This window comes from Aythya marila (assembly GCF_965140915.1).
Source record: "Aythya marila genome assembly, chromosome: 9".
In the NCBI taxonomy this organism is placed as follows: Eukaryota; Metazoa; Chordata; class Aves; order Anseriformes; family Anatidae; genus Aythya; species Aythya marila.
Window position 1 is genome coordinate 5059947 of NC_139050.1, and position 19909 is coordinate 5079855.

Here is a 19909-nt window from a genome sequence, read left to right on the forward strand (position 1 = left end):
AGGGTGGTGAAATAGAACAGGTAGAAGAATTGCAGCATTAACTGCAGAAAGGGAGAGGGCCTGACTCTTGTGAGCAGCTCTGGCTCTGTCCCTGCATGGTGTCCCCACATCTGGGAAGTTTGCTTGGTCTCAAAGCTGTGGGATATGGAATGAAGATACATGTAGTGCTGGGGAAGCTACTGCCACCATCATATAAATCAATGCTGCTGCCAGCAGGCAAAGGCAAAATGACATTACCTTGTTATCACTACGCTCATTTGATGCATGTGGCAGCAGAAGTCAGTTTGCCCCACCCAGTTGAAAAGCCCTGTGTGAACGTGGGGGCTTTTTCAGTGTAAAGCAGTCTCAGCTGGAACTTGTGCAAATGGGATCCAAAAGAATCGGTCCCACCCTGCTGGAAAAGTGCATTTCCTGCAGCCAAAGCTGTGCTGGCAGGTTGTGGCTGAAGAAACAGGAGTAAACAGCATCTATGGAGTTTATGGTTGGCTTTAAATGTATCTGGCAGCAAATTTCCGGAGAAAGGATGCTGCAGATTTGGGGTGAGATGCAATAACGTGTCTGTTTAATTTCAGATACGAACCCTACTGGATCTGAATTATTAGCCCAGCACTGAAACAGCTATTTTCATGACAAGCCTTCTGTCGCCTGCAGGGATCCCTGGATACAAACGGTTTGTTTTGAGTACATTTCATTCAATTGGAAAAATAACTTATGTTTAATATTTTATAAAAGAGGCTGTGTGTTTTATCTCTGCTGGTACAGGATCTATGCTGTCCATCTTCCATGTGTATCCATTCTTTTATGCAACTCTTCTGTTCTGAGGCGAGAAAAAATATCTTGCAACACACAGGGCTATCTTATGCTTAAGCTAGGAGCGCCCAGCAAGTTGCTCGCAGTCAAAAGCCATTTGCACTGATCTTCAGACAAGACAGCGGGCAGGCTGCTTTCTTAGGGGGCATTTGTCCCTTCCTCAACTGATTTGCAGTGGTATCCTTTTCCTTCCTGAATTATAACAAGCTCTGAGACACCAATGTTGGGGAAGCATGGCAGTCCCTCCACCCACTGCCCCTCTTTAAGGCCTTGCAAGGAAAACCTGCTTCATCCTCATGCCCTCCCTGGGGCTCCCTGTGGGACTCTCGCCCAGGCCAGAGCAGCTTTCCTGTCCTGTGATGTTATTTCAGCGGCAGCCTGGTGCTGGGAAGGGCACGCTGCTTCTCTGCCACTTACCAGCCTTGTGTAGCACACAGAGAGTATTTGCCTTAGTGGAAAATTGTGGCATTTCCTCCTAATTATATAGGTTTTACTTGCCAGTCAAGGCTCTGATAGCTGAGAGAGAAGCAAGGCTGCTATCTAAAACCACGTGGAGGTCCAAGACAAGTGTTCTTCGCAGCTTGCAGAGGTGTTGCTAGGTGTCATTTAGTTTTCAGCCTCTTTGGAGGACTGAGGGCACTGTTTACTTTTTTGTATTTGCTGAAGAGGGGAGCAACCCGCCTAGCACTTTTTCGCTACCCCATGAGAGCCACTCAGGACCAAGCGGTCACAGAAACATTTTCCAGATGTTAATACGGGGAGAGGAAGTCTCAGAGAAAAATGGTTCTGGTTTACTTCCAGAGATGAATGCTGCATGTTCCCGGTTGTGATATATACATATATATTTTGTTTTAAGTAGTTGTTTCTGAGGCACCGTGGGATGCTTTGTGCCCAGCTCTATGCACCCTCGGGCTCCCACCTGTGTTGGGAGGAGCACAGGAGCCCACATGCACTTACAGGAGGCAATGGTGGTGCTTTATTCCTGTGCCTCTTGCCGTTCAGAACACGCTTCCTGCACACCTGGGTGGTGGCATTAAATCCTCATGGGTCAGGGAACCACAAGGTGACAAAATTGCCATGCTGAAGTTCTACCCTGAGCCTGGCCAGGCATGACTGTTGCAAGGCTGGGGGAAATGCTTAACTCCTATACCTCTTCTGCTTTTTGCACTGAGGTTCAGGCCTTGCTTGATCTTCCTGTCACTGTCCCAGGGAAGCTGCCATGAAGCTGGCCAGCTCTCCCAGGCTGTATATCCTGAAAGGCAACGTCAGTACGGGTCAACCCTAAAAATGCAAGCCCTCAACTGTAATGCTCATGTGACAAATATTACTAGCTATAAGTGCATGGGACAATATGAATTTGTGCTCTCCTTCTGATGCTATCATTCAGGCTTATTTTGAATTCACCTTTAAACTTTAAATAAATGGACACAAAGTGAGGCATTTCTGCCTTGTCCACAGGAGCTAATTTGGTGGTTCCAGATCCGTTTGCCCTCTTCTTGGTAGAAGTTTTATTTGGGGAGAAATTCTACACCGCTGGCTCTGCACTGTGATTTGCAGTCAGTCTCATTTTTTTTCTATTTTTATCACATTCGTGACCAAATGCTAAATTTGGTTTTGACCCAGCTCTATATAAATTACTGTAGCAATAGGGCTGGAACCTATGAAGTTACATACTAGGCAATGAAGGGCAAGCCTATGACCACAGAAAATGCTGTAATGGCACTGGTGGAGGTAATGATGCTAGCAAAGACAATGCAAGAGAAAATGGTGATAACTTTTTATGACAAGGAAGCAGAGCATGGCTTATTGCCCTTGTAGCCTTGGCAGATAGATCCTCACATGCTGTGTATCTAAAGCACCCATTGTCCTAATGGCTTGGGAAGAACATTTGCCCCCATTAAGCATGCAGACATGTGATTTCGTGCTTTGAGAATGGCTGGAGCCTCAACAAATGAATAAGAAATGAAGTGTTAATTAATAGGTGGCAATTCTGCTGCTCTAACCCCTATCCTGCATTGTCAGGCAAGTAAGCAGGTAACAAAGCAGAGGTTTGATGCCAGAGGGAGGGGGATCCAAAATCACTGAACTTTTCTGTGTTTGTGAGTAATAAATATGAAAATTAATGAGGCTTTGATGTAATTTTGGACTTGGTGCTTAGGGACGTGGTTTAGTGGGTGGTATCGGTGGTAGGGGGATGGTTGGACCAGATGATCTTGGAAGGCTTAGCCAACCATAATGATTCTACGATTCTAATTAAGGAATAGAAATGGCTTAGCCCCAAAATCATGAAGTTTCTGCAGAGCAGAATCACAGGAATAATTTAGCAAAGGACTAAATAATGTAACTAATCCTATGTCCAACAGTGAAATTGCTTCTACCCAGTTATTTAAAATGAAGCATCCCGTAAACGTGTGAACATACCGCTCTTGCAGTAGCATCATTCACTCCCACATAAAACCTTTGTGCTCTTGTAAAAGTGTCGCTGCAGGTCACTTCTGGAGGACCTGTACTACAGAAACACCACATTCCAATCACAGAAACGCCCATGAGCTGGGACTGGGTTGTCCCCTGAGCCCCAGGGTGCCCTGGTAGTGCGGTGCTGCAGCCTCGGGCCTGCAGGCTGCCATTTGTTCCTTCTCCCACCTAAACATGCCGGCATCAGCCTGCTCTCTGCTCCTGTCCTCTCTTGCCAGGCTAGCTTTGCCTGTGAGGGTTATGTCCTGTGTAGAAAAGCATGAATTAAATCCACAGCCTATCTACAAACCAAGAGCTCTGACCAGGTTCTCCTGTCTCCCCCACACCCCTGCTGTCGGGGCAAAACACAAGTACAGCTCCTTTCCGTTTACTTTTTATTTTGGAGTGAGAGACAGTGCCCAGTGCTCCTGCAGTCACCAGGCCCTACCTGGGGACAGGGAAAGGGAGCGAGACCTGCACAGAGCCCTGGCTCTCATCCAGGGCTGGTGTCTGACGGAGTAACTACATCAGAGGGAAGGGCTTAGGAGGGAGAGTATTATGGGAAAATGATGCAAAGGGAAGGACAAAGTAGTACGTAGCACAGGAAAGAGAAAATAAAAGAAAGGCAGTAAAGTGCTCTGTGCCCTTCCCTGCTGAGCCTGCAGCAGGGAGTGGTGCAGTTCCTTGAAAAGAGGTGAAAGTGAAGTGGTCACCCTTGTTTTTTTCTGAGTCAGTTTTGGTGCAGGACACGTGGCTGGGATGGAGCACGGCTGTGGTGTGCTGCTGGTAGGGCCCCACAGGCGATGCCTCACCAGGGCACCGCTGCCCTGCATCCCGCTGCTTCTGGTCTGCAAGGGGCAGAGAGCCTGGCCACACTAATTAAAACTCCTTTCTCAGTGCTCCTTGGCAAGGTGCAAAGAAATCCTCTTTTCATCCTTAATGACTAAAAATAAATCCTATTTTGGGTTTAAGAAGGAGCCGCGTGACTGAAATGAGCCGTTCGGTTTCATTCATGTTTGCTGTCTATTAATCTGTTCTCTTCACCCTCAGCAGGGTATGACTCAGAGCTTCTCATTGTCTTCCTCCCTAAACTATATGTGTTTTGACTTTAAATTCTGCCATCTGACGCACAGCAGTGCTGAAATCATGACAGTTTGATCCAGCCAGCTCCCCGGAGACTCTTGATCTTTACTGCCTGGTAAACGTAACACCCCTCACAGCTATGCAAAGCAGATATTGATATTTTTACACCAAATGTTGGTAAGCAGATGTCACAGGCTGGTGAAGATCTTTGAAACTCCACGGGAGGAAATACGTGTGTATGTATGTGGGGGAGGCCTGGAGATAAAAATACTATGGTGGTTATGGGAGAAGATATATATTCCTTAATCTGTTGGTGTTTTGCTATTCTTGTTCGTGGTGATCAAAGTGGAGGCTGCACTGGAATAAGTACAACAGTAAATTCATTCCCTGTTGATTCATCTGCTGCTTTTACACCCTCCTGCCAGCCATGGCTTCTTGCCTCCTCTCCTGTCAGAAGCAGCGGCTGACCCCAGCGCCCCCGTCTTTGCTGGCTGCTTTTTGGGACCCGGGGGTCAGGTGTGGCAGGACCTCAGAGTCTGGGTCATGATGGCGGGCTCCAGACTGGACAGGAGCAGGGGAGGACCCAGCATTGTGCCGAACGAGGCCCAGCAGGAGACACGGGGCACTGGCCATGCCTGGAGCTGTGCCGTGGACGTGCCTTGGGCATGGCTCTCCACGGGCCGAGCTGTGCCTGCAGAGCTGTGGGACCCGCTCTGCCTCCGTGCTCCTCGTCTTATTAATTTATTTTTTTTTTTAAGTGCAGGCAGTATGAAATCCTGAACAGGTTAATTTTGGGGTGAAATCCAAGTTTATTTTCTTGTTGTCCATAGCAAAACCTGTTCTTAAAGCATCCCTATGGGGCGTGCAGCACCACTTCAGGGAGGTGTGTTGGGCAGGCTCGCTGTGGGCCTACAAAGCCTTCCTGCGGCGTGGAGTAACGCCCAGAGGCCTGCAGCCACCACGGGCCCCTGCCTTGGCATCCATGCTCTTAAAGAACTGTGTGCAAACCACAAAGTCCCTGATTTCCTTACAATGTTACATTTTCTCTGCCCCTTACAACTTTGGTAATGGAATTGAAACCATTTACTGTGTCCTAAATTTAGGGAGGCCAAAAATGTTTGCATACAAATATGTTTGATTTCCCAAGAATGTGAAATGAGCAGAAAATAACAAATATAATTTTGGGCCAAAGCAGAGGTCAAGTATTTTAAAATCAAAATCATTTAAATTAATCTATATCTGTGGTGACAGGAGAACTTTTTTTCTGACGAAAGCAAACCTCCCCCTTCTCATTACATACAGAATAAATGCAGATACTCCAGTCAGATGAGGAATGAATTCTAAATGTGACAATGGCACTTACTTACTCTGTAGGAAATGCCACGTCTGTAATGAATTGTAAATTATTTTTAGTTGCCCCTGGAAACGGAGAAAGGGGGAAGAACCATCAATATTGACACAACCCCGCTTTATTTTTAAGCAGCACTGATCTTTTGGTGACTCCAATTAGATGAGGAGAGAGATAGAGCTGAAGTGAAGGGTACAGCCTGCAGACTATTTTGGGTTTTAGACAACAGAGGCAAAGGAGCCAAACAAATGTGCTGCCTGCTGCTGTGCATTACTTCTGTGTCGCCGTAACTATCAAGATCATTGCTTTGTCCTGTGTGAGCTGGGGCAGGAGGCAGGTCTCACCGGGACTCCATGGTCTGTGGGTGGTGGTGGTGGCAGCTGGGGGTCCTTGCCACCATCACCTTCACCTTACCACCATCTTCAGTGATAATGAACTCAATGGGTGTGACAAACCACAATGGGCTCGGTCCTCTTGCCTCTGTTTGCTGCAGTGGAGTTCCCTCACCTCCCCAAAGTTTTGCTTACTCTTAAGTTAACATGCAAGATGCAGGTTTGATTTGCTTCTAGCCTCTCACTGTGTAAGGCAGAGCATGAGACAGGGCAAACCATTCAGAGAAAATGTTACATTTATTGCTGTTCTGTTCCCAGCATACACAAGAGGATGCAATATGGTCAAAATGCCTTCAGAAAAACAAGATTACCATCCTCCTATGGTTAAGCAGTTGATATTGAGCTGGTTCTAATGCAATTACCTAAATTTCAGAGATGCTGTGTTGTGATCCTACTCTTGCATAAAATGCCATGGAACTTCTAATGACAGCACAGATCAAATTTTCTGTTTTATGACTCATTCCAAAGAAAAGAGTGCAACACACACACACAGAGTACATTAATTAAGGGCCTCCTTACAGGACCATGTGAATACAATCATTAGCACAAAGCCCATGCAAAACAAACATTTTGATGTGGAGTAAAATTGACAGCTCACTTGTGGCTAGCCTTCTGTAAATTTTATCCACTGAACCCAAAATAGCCACGGCAGAGCACTAAGCCAAGTGTCTGACTTCACACACTGTGAATCTCAAGTGAGAGGCTAAGGAACAGAGGAAAGCATCGTGCTGATGTGCCAATTAATCTGAGCTGTCTGAAATACGCACTGATGCTGAGGATCAGGGATAGGTGAATGGGGGCAGTAGGATGACTTCATGTGAAAGAATTTGCTAGACAATTGTTTGGTGTTTGGTCATGGACTGCACAGGAAAGAGTCTGTTGGAAGCACATGCAGAGGTACAACAACATTCTTGAAAATCTGAACATTTTTTCTTCGATTTTTTTGTTTGTTTTGATCACGATGGCTATTTTCACAATGGACTAAGGTATGATAGCTGTAGTTATGTCTAACCACACATTTTGTGGGCATTTGGAACCCAGCTGACAGGACAGGTGCTGCTCAGCAGGACCCTTCCCAGGTGGTCAGGGTAGTGCATGGCTCATGTGGACCCTGCTCTCTGCCTGCTGTGGCTGATGCCCCTCTGTCTCCATCATCAAGGATGCCACCATGGGTCCTAGCAGAACTTCTGGTTTAACTCATTTCTTTCTGGGTCCAGCCATCAAAGCAGGCATTTCAGGCTGTGCCTAGGTCTTGAACAAAACTGCTGCTGAGTTTCAGCACCGACAAAGATGGGTCCTGTAGTTTACTAACAACTCCATGTGAGGCAAAATGAGAGCCTCTCCATTTCAGCCCCAACAAATGCAGCATAGACAGTCCTTTTGTCTGTGCTCACAGCTGCAATTATTTCTACCTTGTTGTTCTTATGACAATTTAATTTTGTAACATTTATTGCCTTGGAAGGTATATTCATCCTATTCATCTTTTTTTTTTTTTTTTTTTTTTTTATATATATATATATATATCTTGTGCTGTAAAAGGTCAAAATTGTCAGGAAAGATTTATTTTGGGGGAAAAGGAGTCCTTATCTAAAAGCCAGAGTAAAAGAACCTTTCTGGAAGAGAAGGGAAGCAGAAGGAGCGAGCTAAAACCCAGAGCAGCACCTGAAGCAGTGTGTTACATTCCATGCTTCCTGACTGATGGCAGAGAGGTACTTACTCACCCTACTGATCTACGTGACCACGTGCTGGCCTTTTGGCACTGAGGGTGCCGACACTACACTTACACCCGAGGAGTGCTGCTGGCACGGCCGGGCCACAGTGCAGTGCCCGTGCCTGCCCCGGGGAGGAGCAGGGTTGTCCCCCCCGAACCAGCAGTGGGGTTCTTTGTGCCTTGTCCCTCCCTGACATGCTTCAGTTGCTCCGTCTGAAGGTTGCCATTCCCCTACTGCACCCAGCCCTTGCCTGGTCTGGAGCTCTTGGGCCTGTTGTGCTGGATGGGGAGGGCATAGACACCCCGAATTGTCCTTGCACTGTGGCAGGAGCTGTCACTGTGTGACCAGGGCTCACCCAATGGTCACCCAATGGTCACCCAACAGCTCACCCAAGGTCTTACCCAAAAACATCTCACCCAATGGTCACCCAATGACTCACCCAACACAGCCATTGAAAGGCCACCCTGTGCCCTGCAAAGGCCAGGTGCTGGATGCGAGCATGGGGCTGCCCCACGCACTGACCCCACGGACCCCCGGCAGCCCCTTTCACCCTGCTGCACCCGGGGGGGGTCTCAGCAGCAGGTTGCGCCCAACGTGCCCCACTGCCGCATCCCCCCCGCTTTCTGGAGCCGAGAAGCAACAGGCGCTGCCTGCCGCCAATACACAGTTCCCTCTTTTCCTCCTATTTTTTTTTTATCCCCCCTTTTTCCTTTTTTCATATTTTTTTCACTTTTTGACTTTTTTCTTCCCTTTTTTTCCCCCTTCTTTTATTTTCCCCTCTATTTCCCTTCTTTCCCCTTCCCCGCTTTATGCCAGCACCCCCCCATCCTTAACCCCCCCAGTCCCACCTTTGGGTGTTGGGGGGGTCCCTGCTCGGCGGTGGGCGGGGCCCCGCGGGTGGGGGGCGTGTCCCGCCGCGGTGACGTCAGCAGCAGGGCGGTATAAGCGGGCGCTGTCCGGGTGCTGAAGGCGGCGGCGGCGGCGGCGGCGCGGCCAGGTGGGGGCTGCGGCGGGGGGCGCCGGGGGGCGGCCGGGGCTGGCAGCGCCCCTGCCTCGCTCCTCGGGCACCGCTGGGGTGGGAGCCGGGGAAAAACGAGAGGGAACAGGGACGGGAGGGACGGGGGGGAGCTGGCGAGGTGGTGGCCGATGCGTGTGCGCTTAACGACGCGCGCGGTTGGGGGGACACGGACCCGTCCGTGGGTCTGTGGGGTGTTGTGGAGCCGCTCCTGGGTGCTTCAGCCGGTCTGTTAGGGGCCATCGGAGCTTTCCTGGATGCATTCGTTGGTTTGGGAGGTGTTGCGTTGCTGGCTGGTGCTGCCACGTTGAGTGTCGCCGGCTCGGCATGGCACTCGGGCTGTGCCTAAGGACAAGATGCGAGGTTACCTGGGAGGCGAACGCGGTGTGATGAGCCCTGTGTGTGTCCACAGATACAAGCTGTCATTATGTGCGTTCAGAACTGCTGGCGGTTTGTTTGCTCTTCCCCTCCTCCTCCTCCTCCTCACCCCGTTCTGATTTTGTTCGTGTTTTGAGTCCCTTGCGGCATAATGGGTTAGAGAGGCTTTTATAACAGCAACTTTGCTGCAGTCACGCTGTGTACTGCAAAAGTAAATGGGAGGAAGAGTGCATGATGTGTTTCCTTATTTTCATGGAAAACTGCTGTTGGATCCCCTCTCAGACTCTAAAGGACTCATCTATAGGAAAGCTCATGAGTTTTCATAGCAAATTTTCACTGGAAACATTACATCCACATCAAAAAAGACTGCTGGGAGAGAAAGAGAAAGAGAGAGGGAGAAAATTACTGCTACCATGGAAACATCCCAGTACGGAGATTTATTGTTTTGTCTCTTTTCCAGGGAACTTCTGTCAGTCTGCATTGCCTTTGTGCATGTTAAATTGCGAAGTCAATCTCCTCATTTTATAAATAGAAACTTGTATATTTGTTGGCCAAAAAATGATTGTGCTGTCTGTTAGGTTCTAGTAGAGGAGAAAAAAAAATGCACTCCCCTTCCAGGCTAGCTTCACGATTATACATATGTAGATAAAACAACCATTTTAGCATATTGTCCTTTGAGAGGCACAAAAGAGAATATTTTACTATAGATCCAAAAGATAGGTAGTCTAAAATGTCCTCTGTTTTCTCAAAAAAAAAAAAAAAAAAAAAAAAAAGTGAAATTTTGTCTGAGAAACTGAGGAGAGGAGTCCTCTCACCCTGAATAAGGCAGTATATTTAATGACAAGATTTTATGACCTGGACTCAAACTTTTGAAATAAATCATTTCTAGCTCCATTTGACAAAGGCTTTTGAGAATCATCTAACAATAAATTAGAATTGAAAATTGATCTAGAGACAAATGTACTCCAAATGTCTAGAGAGGAACCACTAAGCTGCTATTCCTGCAAAGGAAATATTCCATTGAGCAACATCGTTATGGAACACCAAACAAAACTTTGTGGGGCTACACACGTTTTGATATTAATTGAATGATGCTGACTCTTACAAAGGGTATAGCAATACATAATTGTGTGCTGTGGAGGAGGCTGAGTTCCTGGTCTCTGTTAGTGGGATGTGCCTGGCAGATAATTATGGAACAACTCTCCCTTCCTCCTTTCTCAAAAACAATAGAGTTTCTCCTCTTCTTATCAAACTAACTCTATTAATAACCAGTTTCTCTGCTAGAAAAATCTTAATTCCATTTATTTGCTACAATAGGTAGCAAAGTTTTTTTCCTTTTTTTTTTTTTTCTTCTTTTTTTTTTTCTGCCTCAAGATATATACATTTATATATAGGACTAGTGCCTTTTCTGTGATTGATAGCAAATTAAGGGATGCGTTGGCTTTGTTTTAGGGCAAACACAGACCTAGAGGGTGGGACCTTCTAATCAGCTGTTCTGAAGTAATGCTTTCTGAAATCAATTCCCAAATGTATGCAGACTTGAATATTCAAAAATGTCTGGGGAAATTGTTTTCTGTTATGGCTATTAGCTTGCTCAGGCATACTGAGGTAAAAAAGCGGCTCTCTTTTTTAATTATTAAGTCACATTATGTTAGGAACAAAAACAGCGGAAAAATGTACAATTGAGCTGAAATGAGCATACTGATGCTCACTTTCTATGTACAGCAGTGGGCAAACAGCAGTCTACGTAGCTCTTGCAGCCTGTCATGAATCACCAACTTCTCGACAGGATGGTTTTACCAAGCCAAAAACAAAGAAGCCAAACCAGGTCAATTAAGCAAAGTGGTTTCTATCTTTACCATTTCTTTCTCGTTATTGTACTTTATTCATTAATGTAAATGGATCAGAAAAGAGACTAATCTGTCTCACGGCCCCAGGATATGAGCTCCTGAGCATCTCCTAGGAAATAAGTGACTGCAATTTTTCACTTCACAGAGCGGAGGGTGCTCGGCTCACTGCAGGACTGGGCTTGTGCAGCTGTAGCCTCATACGCAGCAGTGCTGTCATTTTGTTAATTCAGTCTAATGCATATTTTTCCCACTTGTGTTCCTTTAAACAGAGTTTATTATTGGCTGGCTTAAACTGGACACACTGATGAGACATGGGTTTCTTTTGATGTATTCTAACTGAATTTATCTCATTTATACCAATAGTCAAGCTTCTGCTTGTCCTGGGACCTGATTCAATTTCTGCTGAAGTGAAAGAAAGAATGAAATCACCCCTCAGAATCTATTTACTTGAGCCTATTTCCAAAATTGTCATGGAACATAAAATAATTGTATTGTACCTGTATGATAAATTATAATTTGTCCTTTATATAGGGTATTACTGCCCATGGGAAAATGCATCACTCATAGAGCCCCTTAACTAAAATTCAGCTGCTATACAAATAAAGTTTTTGCTTGTTTGTTTGTTTGTTTTTATGAAATAGCAAAAAAGGAAGTAATAACACTAACAGTAATAACCGAAATAAACCTGCAAGTTATTTTATATGCCATGTTCTCCACTTCATTACATTAATTTTACTGCAGTCTAGCACCGTTCAGAGGTATTACCCTGACAGTAAATGAGATGCCCTATGGAACAATCTCACAAAATAATACTGTATGCAGTTTTAATATTAATATGTTGAGCTGCATTTAAATATATGGACATACTGTCTTTACCATTTGAAGCCTTCATTTTAATAATCCAAATGACATCTGGAATCCTCTATTGGCATTTATTTAGCTATATAGGATTTTTATTTTTACTTTGGCACTGCCATTGGAAAACTGATGTTCATAAAGTAAATTGAGCATAAAGATAAGACGTTTCTAGCTTTGCAAACCAATCATTTGCAATAAACTGAGGAGACAGAGGAAATGTTCAGAAAATATGAAAATAAATTTCCGTTAAAAATATCTTCCATATATGAGCTCTATTAATATTTCATGAAGAATAAAAACATGTAGTACTAATATTCTTCACAATGAGTTCCTGTTTAAAATAACAATCTCTTTTTTACCTCTCAGTTTGCTAAGTTTGTCTCCATATATTAACTATCTCTTTTTTTCTTCTTCTTTATTTCAAGGAAATATACTAAATATGGCAGAAACTAAAACCTTCCAGCTTGGAGCAGCCTCCGCTGTCACCTTTTTCTTTGCCCTAATCTGTTGGGTTGATGCAGCTTCCTTCCAGCAATATCAGCTGCTTCAGAAGGACCCAGACTATGTAATGAAAAACTTACAAAGGTTCCCAAATCCTGATATGATCAAAGCTTTGGAATACATAGAAGATCTTCGCAAGCAAACTAACAAGGGAGAAAGCAGCCCTGATTACAACTCCTATCAAAGTGTCCCATACCTCCTGCAACAGAAAGAAAGCAAAGATCAGGTTCACCTACCAGAAAATGTGAGGGATTCTTTGACTGAAGATGAGTCTCAGTGGGTTAAGGTTATGTTGGAAGCCTTGCGACAAGCTGAGAAGGAGTCAAAAGTTGCCCCAAAGGAGAATAAACCTTATGGTCTGAGTTCCGATAATAGTTTTCCAGCTGGAGTAACAGATGATTACGAGGCTTACAAGTGGCCTGAGAGGTGGCAAAAATACCTCAAAATGCCTATTGGCCTCTATGAAGACAGTTCAAGAGACAGTCCTTTCAAGCGTACCAATGAAATAGTGGAAGAGCAATACACACCCCAAAGTCTTGCTACACTGGAGTCAGTGTTTCAGGAGTTGGGGAAGATGGCAGGACCTAGTAATCACAAGAAAGAGAGGCTGGATGAGGACCAGAAATTGTATGCAGACGATGAAGATGATGTGTATAAAGTGAATAACATTGCCTACGAAGATGTGGTTGGAGGAGAAGATTGGAATCCCATAGAGGAAAAAGTGGAAAGCCAAACCCAGGAAGAGATAAAAGACAGCAAAGAGGAAATTGATAAACATGAAGAGGAGATTGATGATGAAATGAAGAGATCAGGGAAACTCAGCTTCCCTGAGGATGAAATGAGAAGAGAGAATAAAGATCAAATGTCAGAGGATGTTTCAAAGCTAATGAATTATTACCTGAAGAGGCTGGTGGGCAATGCTGGAAATAGGAAATTAAGGACTGGAGGAGAACTTGAGGAGAAAAGAGCAACCGCATTTTTGGATAAGCAACTTGATCCTCAGTCTATAGCTCAGTTAATAGAAATCTCAAGGAATTTACAAGTTCCTCCTGAGGATTTGATAGACATGTTGAAAGCTGGGGAAAAAAAGCAGCTTCAGAGCGAAAGGTTGGAAGCTGAGCAGGAAGCAGAGTTCCCAGAAGACCTTGATGAGATCGCTGAAGCTAATCTAGGACAGAGTGACATATTTAAAAGTAATGTAAACTCTAAAAATGGGTACATGAAGCAGCCTCTTAATGCAATTCCCGAAAATTTACCTGAAGACCTCAATATTGAAGACATAGTCAGTCTTCTGGGAACTGACAATTTAGGTAACCAGAATCCCTCCTACTTACTAAATCATCTTAATCAAGAAAATGATTTGCCAAGACTGCCTTACATTCCCAGAAGATTGAAAGGACGCCCATTTCCTAAAGCTGCGTGGATTAACGACTTGGAAAGGCGACAAATGGAGTATGAGAAACTGAATGAGAAGGATGAAGAGCTGGCTGATTACTTGGCAAAGATGCTGGCAAAATATCCTGAAGTTATCAATACGAGCCAGATGAAGCGAGTTCCCGTTCCAGCTTCTGAAAGCGACCTGCAGGAAGACGACCGGCTGGAGCAGGCCATCAGAGAGCACCTAGGCCAGGTGGGACCACAGGAGGCCGCGAAGCTGGCATCACTCAGCAAAAGGCTCTCCATGGCAGGGGACACCGATGACACACAAAACAGGCAGTATCTGGATGAGGATATGCTAGCAAAGGTGCTAGAGTATCTAAAACAGGAGAAATCAGAGCTTGAAAGAGATCACATTACTAAACGGGCAATGGAAAACATGTAATTGTTCCCCAAATATGATTTCTCTCCCCAATGTGTTGACTTCTATCCCAATTCAGTTGTGATTTACTCCCACTTTCCCACTAAACAACTTATGGTAGACTACTTACCATTGAACAGTCTGCATATCTTTCTCAGAGCTGTTATCTTGTTTATTGATATACTTATGTATGTTATAAATGATGGGGCAAATAACAAATTGCTTCAAGTGTTTTAAGAAACAATTTAATGAAATCAAGTAAAACTACAATATGTAAACAACTGACCTTTGCATTGTTAATAAAACATGATAAATGAAAAGTGACAATTATCATTTGAAATTTTTAAGATTAATTGGATTATTTTGTTACTGTCTGTAGTGTTTTTTGTGGAGTATTGAATAAAAAAATAAAGCATTATATATATAGTTTTATTTACAAGGCTTTTTTCTATTCAGTGTTTTATTGTTGATGAATAAATTATTTCTGGACAATAGACTGTGTTTCTTTCTGGCACTTGATAAAGTCATAATAATTAGAAATCAAAACATATTTTTACTTCTATGAACATTTTTTGAAGTCTATTATTTTACTGTGAATTAATTTGGTTGAATAATTATGTTTTTTTTTTTCTATGCTGTAATACCACTGACTGGCATTATCATCAAGGGTACTGAATACCTGAAGAGCTTGCTGAGGTCAACCAGGGCAGTAACTGCATTAGATTTTTTTGAAAATTGGTCCCCAAATCATTAATGATTTTGTATCTCTTGGCAGAGGGGGAAGATAAATGATCTGTCTAAGACAGACAGACTATTGTGAAGCCCTAAAAATATAAAATTGAACCCTCATATCTGAGCAAGAGACAGGAGGTTCTGCAGATGGGCTCCTTGCCGCCTTTAATGATGGGTACCATGCAGAAAGAAACAAGCCCCAAGGGAAGCAGAGAACTAAGACTGCTGGTAACATCCCTTTCTTGTCTAACAAAATGGTTGCTAAATATACTCAGAATCATACACAGAACCTTTATTATTCACTACATTACGTGATATTCTGGACACATGAAAGGTCTCTTGAGCACCTGTTAAGACCTGTAGTGGATGTTCTGGAAAAGCTACAGCTCTTTTCCAGAACTAAATGTGCTTGTGTAACTCTGTGAGTCATACATGTTTTTCACTGGGGTATCTCAGCCATAAGCATTTCCAGGATTACAGTTTAAAAGTGGTTCTCCCTGAGGTATTCTTCAGCATCTCATCTCTGCTAAGTGGGGTGGGGATGATTTTTGGTGAGGTAATGTCTAATGAAGCAAAGTACAAAGGCTGCAGAAATAACACTTCATTTCCAGTGTCACCATTACCCGGAGCAATTGTAGATGATAGGAGTTCAGCCAGAGCGCTTGCTTTGGGCCACATTAAAATTCTTCTCTTCCTTCTTACTTGAATGAGTCAAAACATTAAGTATAGAGTTGAAAGCATGCAAAAGTTAATTTCGCATCTATACTCTAAGGAGGGACAAACCTGTTGGCATTCCAGCAGTAATTGCTTGTGACTCTGGCAATGTATTTTACTCAAAAAAAAAAAAGTGCTTTAAAAATATACAAGTATCACTTTTATCACTTTGCTTCTTAATGTTGTCATTCTGCTCGATCCCAATACTGCTCTGGGCAGGGCTGGGCAAACCCCTCAGTGGGGAACAGCACAGCCTTGCTGAAGGCTGTGCTGTGCTGGGGCAGGACCATGCAGCAGGAGGCAGAGCTGCAGGAGCTTGTGCATGGATTTGGCACTCATAGCCTCAGTTGGAGGCATACAGGGTTACAGATGTGCTGTTCAACATAAGTGATGAGCACCACCGGGACACCAGGCTAAACGATTACAAATGTCTTTAGCAGGGCTTGGTCAAAGTTCAGCAAGGATAACAGTAATCTTGACCATGGCTCTTGTGTAGGTCCTCATGGCTAAACTAGATAAAAGTTCATCCTTTTTTTTTTCCACAGTTTGAAAATCAAAACTATTTTATTTTTATTTTTTTCTTTTTCTTTTGCTGCCTTCATTTATTTCAATGGTGGTTTTAAAAAGGAGCACCTCCACCCATGCCAGTGGCAGCCGAAGCAAGCCCCGAGGAGCAGCACCCAGAGCTGTACAAGTTGCTATGGCAGCCCAGCAGCGCTCAGGCTCAGCATCACACCGAGGACACGGTCATAAAAACTGCTTGGCAGTCTCAACCTTTGTTTCTGCTCTGTGCTAAGATGGCACTCAGACAGCCTCCGCTACAGCCCTGCCGGCCCCACCATGGGTGTCAGCACTACAGTGCACAGGCTCAGAGCGCCGCTTTCCCTGCAGGGCCCTAATGCCAGGGAAGCTCCCAAGAGCCTAGCATCTTCCCAAGGGACTTGGCTCAGAGTGCTTGATGTTTTCTTCAAGTAGAGAACAAAGCCAGCAGGCTGTAGGGTTCACGGTTTATGTTTATGTTTGTTTGTTTTGTTTTTAAAGTCGATGTTTGAGCTTGTGTCGGAACTATGATGTTTGACACCAGATGTTAACTTAGTGGTATTCCTACTGCTTAGCTATCTCCCTGTCTTGGAAAGACTTATTCCAGAGAAGGATGAGGCTCACGGGTCCCGTCTCAGCTTGGCCATACCAGGCAATGATGTACTTCCAGGTACAAGGTGTGCGGAGGGCCCAGACCAGACGCCACACAAAGGAAACATGGTCGAGCCTGACTGATGGTAGTTCTAAGCCCATCAGTCTCATTTCCCTTCCATCACAGCTCATAGCACTCCCTTCCCCTAGGCTCCCCAGCAGTTGTCTGGCACAAGTGCTGCCTCCTGGCTCATATTCAAAGAGAGCACAGTGAAAAATATGGATACAAGAATGATTTGGGGTCTAAGGAACTTAAGCACCTTTAAGTCTCGTACAAATATGCGCATTACGGGGGTAGATTCGTACAGAGACTGTGCAGAAGAATAAAACAAAGCCGTGCCTCAAAGCAGAAGGGATGTGACCCACAATTCCTCACCTTGCCATAATCTGCCTTCTTCATTGCATGGGGAGGTGGGAGTCCTGTAGCCCCTTTGCAAAGGGACCTATGAGAGATTTCCTACAACATTCTCCCCCTTCAGGTTTTTCCCTTTTTCATACTTTCTGAGCACCGAGGCAGCCGTATGAGCTGCTGGTTGGCTAGAGACCCCCCCCTCCCCACAGTGATGCTCCTGGCCTCTTGCGTAGCTGAGCCAGCAGCAGTTTGGCATGCAAGGATGAGAAAGGGCAGGCCATTCACTCCAGCTCTTTGTTGAAGTACCAAGCTTCAGAAAAGCCAAGCTTCGGCATAAGTAACTGCACCAGTTTATAAGAACATCTCACGTACAAAGTGTGCAAGCCATTAGGGGCTTTGTTGCTTGCAGTTTGTCTTCATAAAAAGGGAAAGGTTGTTGAACTTGAAATAAGTCATGTTATGCAATAGAACTACATGGAGGTGTCAAGCTGATTTTAAGTTGAGAAACAACATTAGTATCCTTTCCTCTTCTGGATGTAGGAAATAGATAGCTAATCTCCTTGTGAAGTACTTTATTTAAAAAAAAAAATGAAACTCCAACTCCTTTTTCAAATGAAATGAGCAAATATCATATAGGCAGCACCCTCTTGGTAGCTGTAGCTTGGTACCTAAGCAAAGTTATACCCGACTTTGCAAGGCACGACAATCCAAACACACGCCATGGGATAAGAGCTGCTCCGTTAAACCAGCACAGAGCCGCCCCCTGCAGAGCCACGCCGCGGGGCCCCGCTGCTCCAGTGCCCACAGCCGCTGGGCTGTGATTTTCTGCGCTTTTTTGTTTTCCTTATGAGTGTAGTGGGACAAAGCTGTGCTGTTAATAATGCACACAGACTGCATAATCCACAGCAGACACATCGCCAAGCCATAGACTGATTGTTACAATTATGCACAAAATAAAGTGACCACCCTGCAAGCTTTACTCAGCCGAAGTAAGGAGTAGAGTTTTAATTCCCCTTTTGTGCTACAATTTCACAGCATCCTGGATGCAGCTGGTTTGCACGCTCTGTTTATTGGTGGCTTTTGTCTAGGAGATAAAAACCTTTCTGCTCAGCTCTTATTCTTAAAGGCTGCAGTAACTTTCACAGTGTTCTCACGGTTCACCTCCTCTCCAACAAGAAGGCTGAACAGACATTCTGTATTTGGTCTGAATCTAACAAGCTGCTCGACACGTTTCTGAAGACCTGAGGGAATTCTCGTTTGTACACACACCAGAATTCACTGTGTTAGTATCCATGAGAGTTAATACCATTTTTCCCCCCACTAATTCACGTGTTACTTCAAGTGTTTTGTTTATATCTGCTTCTTGATGGCTCCATTATTTTGTCAGCTGGGGGCGATGAAATGACAACATTTGTTGATTCAAAAGTTAATGTAACCACATTACCTCATTTGAAGAAATTAGACTGTTACAATTATTTTTTAAAGGGTATTTCTACACTGCAGTGAAAGGGGATTGACTCACACACGCTATGGCAGTTGTTATTGTTTCTCAAAGCACTTCACAACATCCCTTGTTTTGCTCCCAAAGCAACACGCAGCATCTCTGACTTTCTTCACACACCGGTGGATGAAGCAAGGCTGGGACACAGGCATCCTGAGCAGTGTTTTAATTCCCAGCTTTACTGTGGTATTTTAGCTATCGCTGGCTGATGAGAAGCCCAATGTTTCAAACCCTGCTTCTCCCACTAAACCCTACCCAGACCAGCCTTCCACCACTGCAGTGCAAACATTGCACCGTGGGCACAGAGCACGGCCGTGGGCAGCAGACACGACGAGCACCACGCGGGGACGGCGTTCCCTGGAGCACCCCCGCCTCCCCCCAGGACACACAGCACTGATCCGTGCCTATTTGCTAAATGATGTATAAATCCAGGCAGGCACAGCCGGGTGCCAGCTGTACTTCGCATTTGTTCGGCTTCCCCGGTGCCTCCGCAGAGGCCTCGCCGAGCCGCAAGGACTCGGGCTAGCAGCAGGCAGGTGCAGGGTCCCTAGCGCATAAAGTGGGAAGGAGAAGCCCTGAATCAGAGCTGATTGTCTGAAGAGCCACACTATTCCTGACTTTTGGATCATTTGAAAACATTTGAGATCGTTAATAATTCATTTGCAGATGTTGCAGAGCTCTAAATGTGACTGATTAAATGCACTTGACGTTTCTCTTGAGAGAGGCTGTTATTCCAGGAAACCACTCACTCTCTGCAAATGTCTTGGAATTAGCGTACTCAAAATTATGGGCTCACTTACAATGTTTTCCCCTTGCAAAGGAAGAAAAGCAACCTCTGCTTTGAAATGTAAGGTACTCTGGTGAATGCCTGTATTGCAGGGGTTTGAAACTCACACCAGCCATTCAGCAGAACTACTGAGCAATGACCAGTGGTCGGGTGCAGAGAGCTCTGCCTTCCTCTGCTGAGACATGCTGCGGACACTGAGCTCTGCAAGCCCACCTCAGTGGAGAAGAGCTGGAAAATTGTTGTTTGGCAACTCCCCAGCTCCTACAACTGCAGCCCTGCGATGTGCTTCCCAAAACCTTCCTGGTGTCTGCCTAAACATGGAGCCCCTGGCTGCATCCCAGCAGAAGAGGCAGCCTCTGCGGGGTGCCTCACAGCTGAGGCTGCTGGGTCAGAGGAGCAGGAGCTAGGAGAAGTAATGAGCTCCGTGCCGCCT

General features: G+C 45.0%; 1 protein-coding gene across 2 annotated transcripts; it reads left to right on the forward strand.

The window, feature by feature from the left end:
• Window positions 1-573: 573 nt before the first annotated feature.
• On the forward strand, window positions 574-14669 carry SCG2 (secretogranin II). 2 transcript variants are annotated; one of them, XM_082766927.1, is made up of 2 exons: window positions 574-670; window positions 12326-14669. In XM_082766927.1, exon 2 carries the CDS (start codon window positions 12340-12342, stop codon window positions 14221-14223), a length of 1884 nt encoding a protein of 627 aa, XP_082623053.1. In that variant the 5' UTR covers window positions 574-670; window positions 12326-12339; the 3' UTR covers window positions 14224-14669. The 2 variants fall into 2 exon arrangements, with proteins under 2 accessions (XP_082623053.1, XP_082623052.1); XM_082766926.1 differs by lacking the exon at window positions 574-670 and adding an exon at window positions 8761-8796.
• The last annotated feature ends 5240 nt before the right edge of the window (window positions 14670-19909 follow it).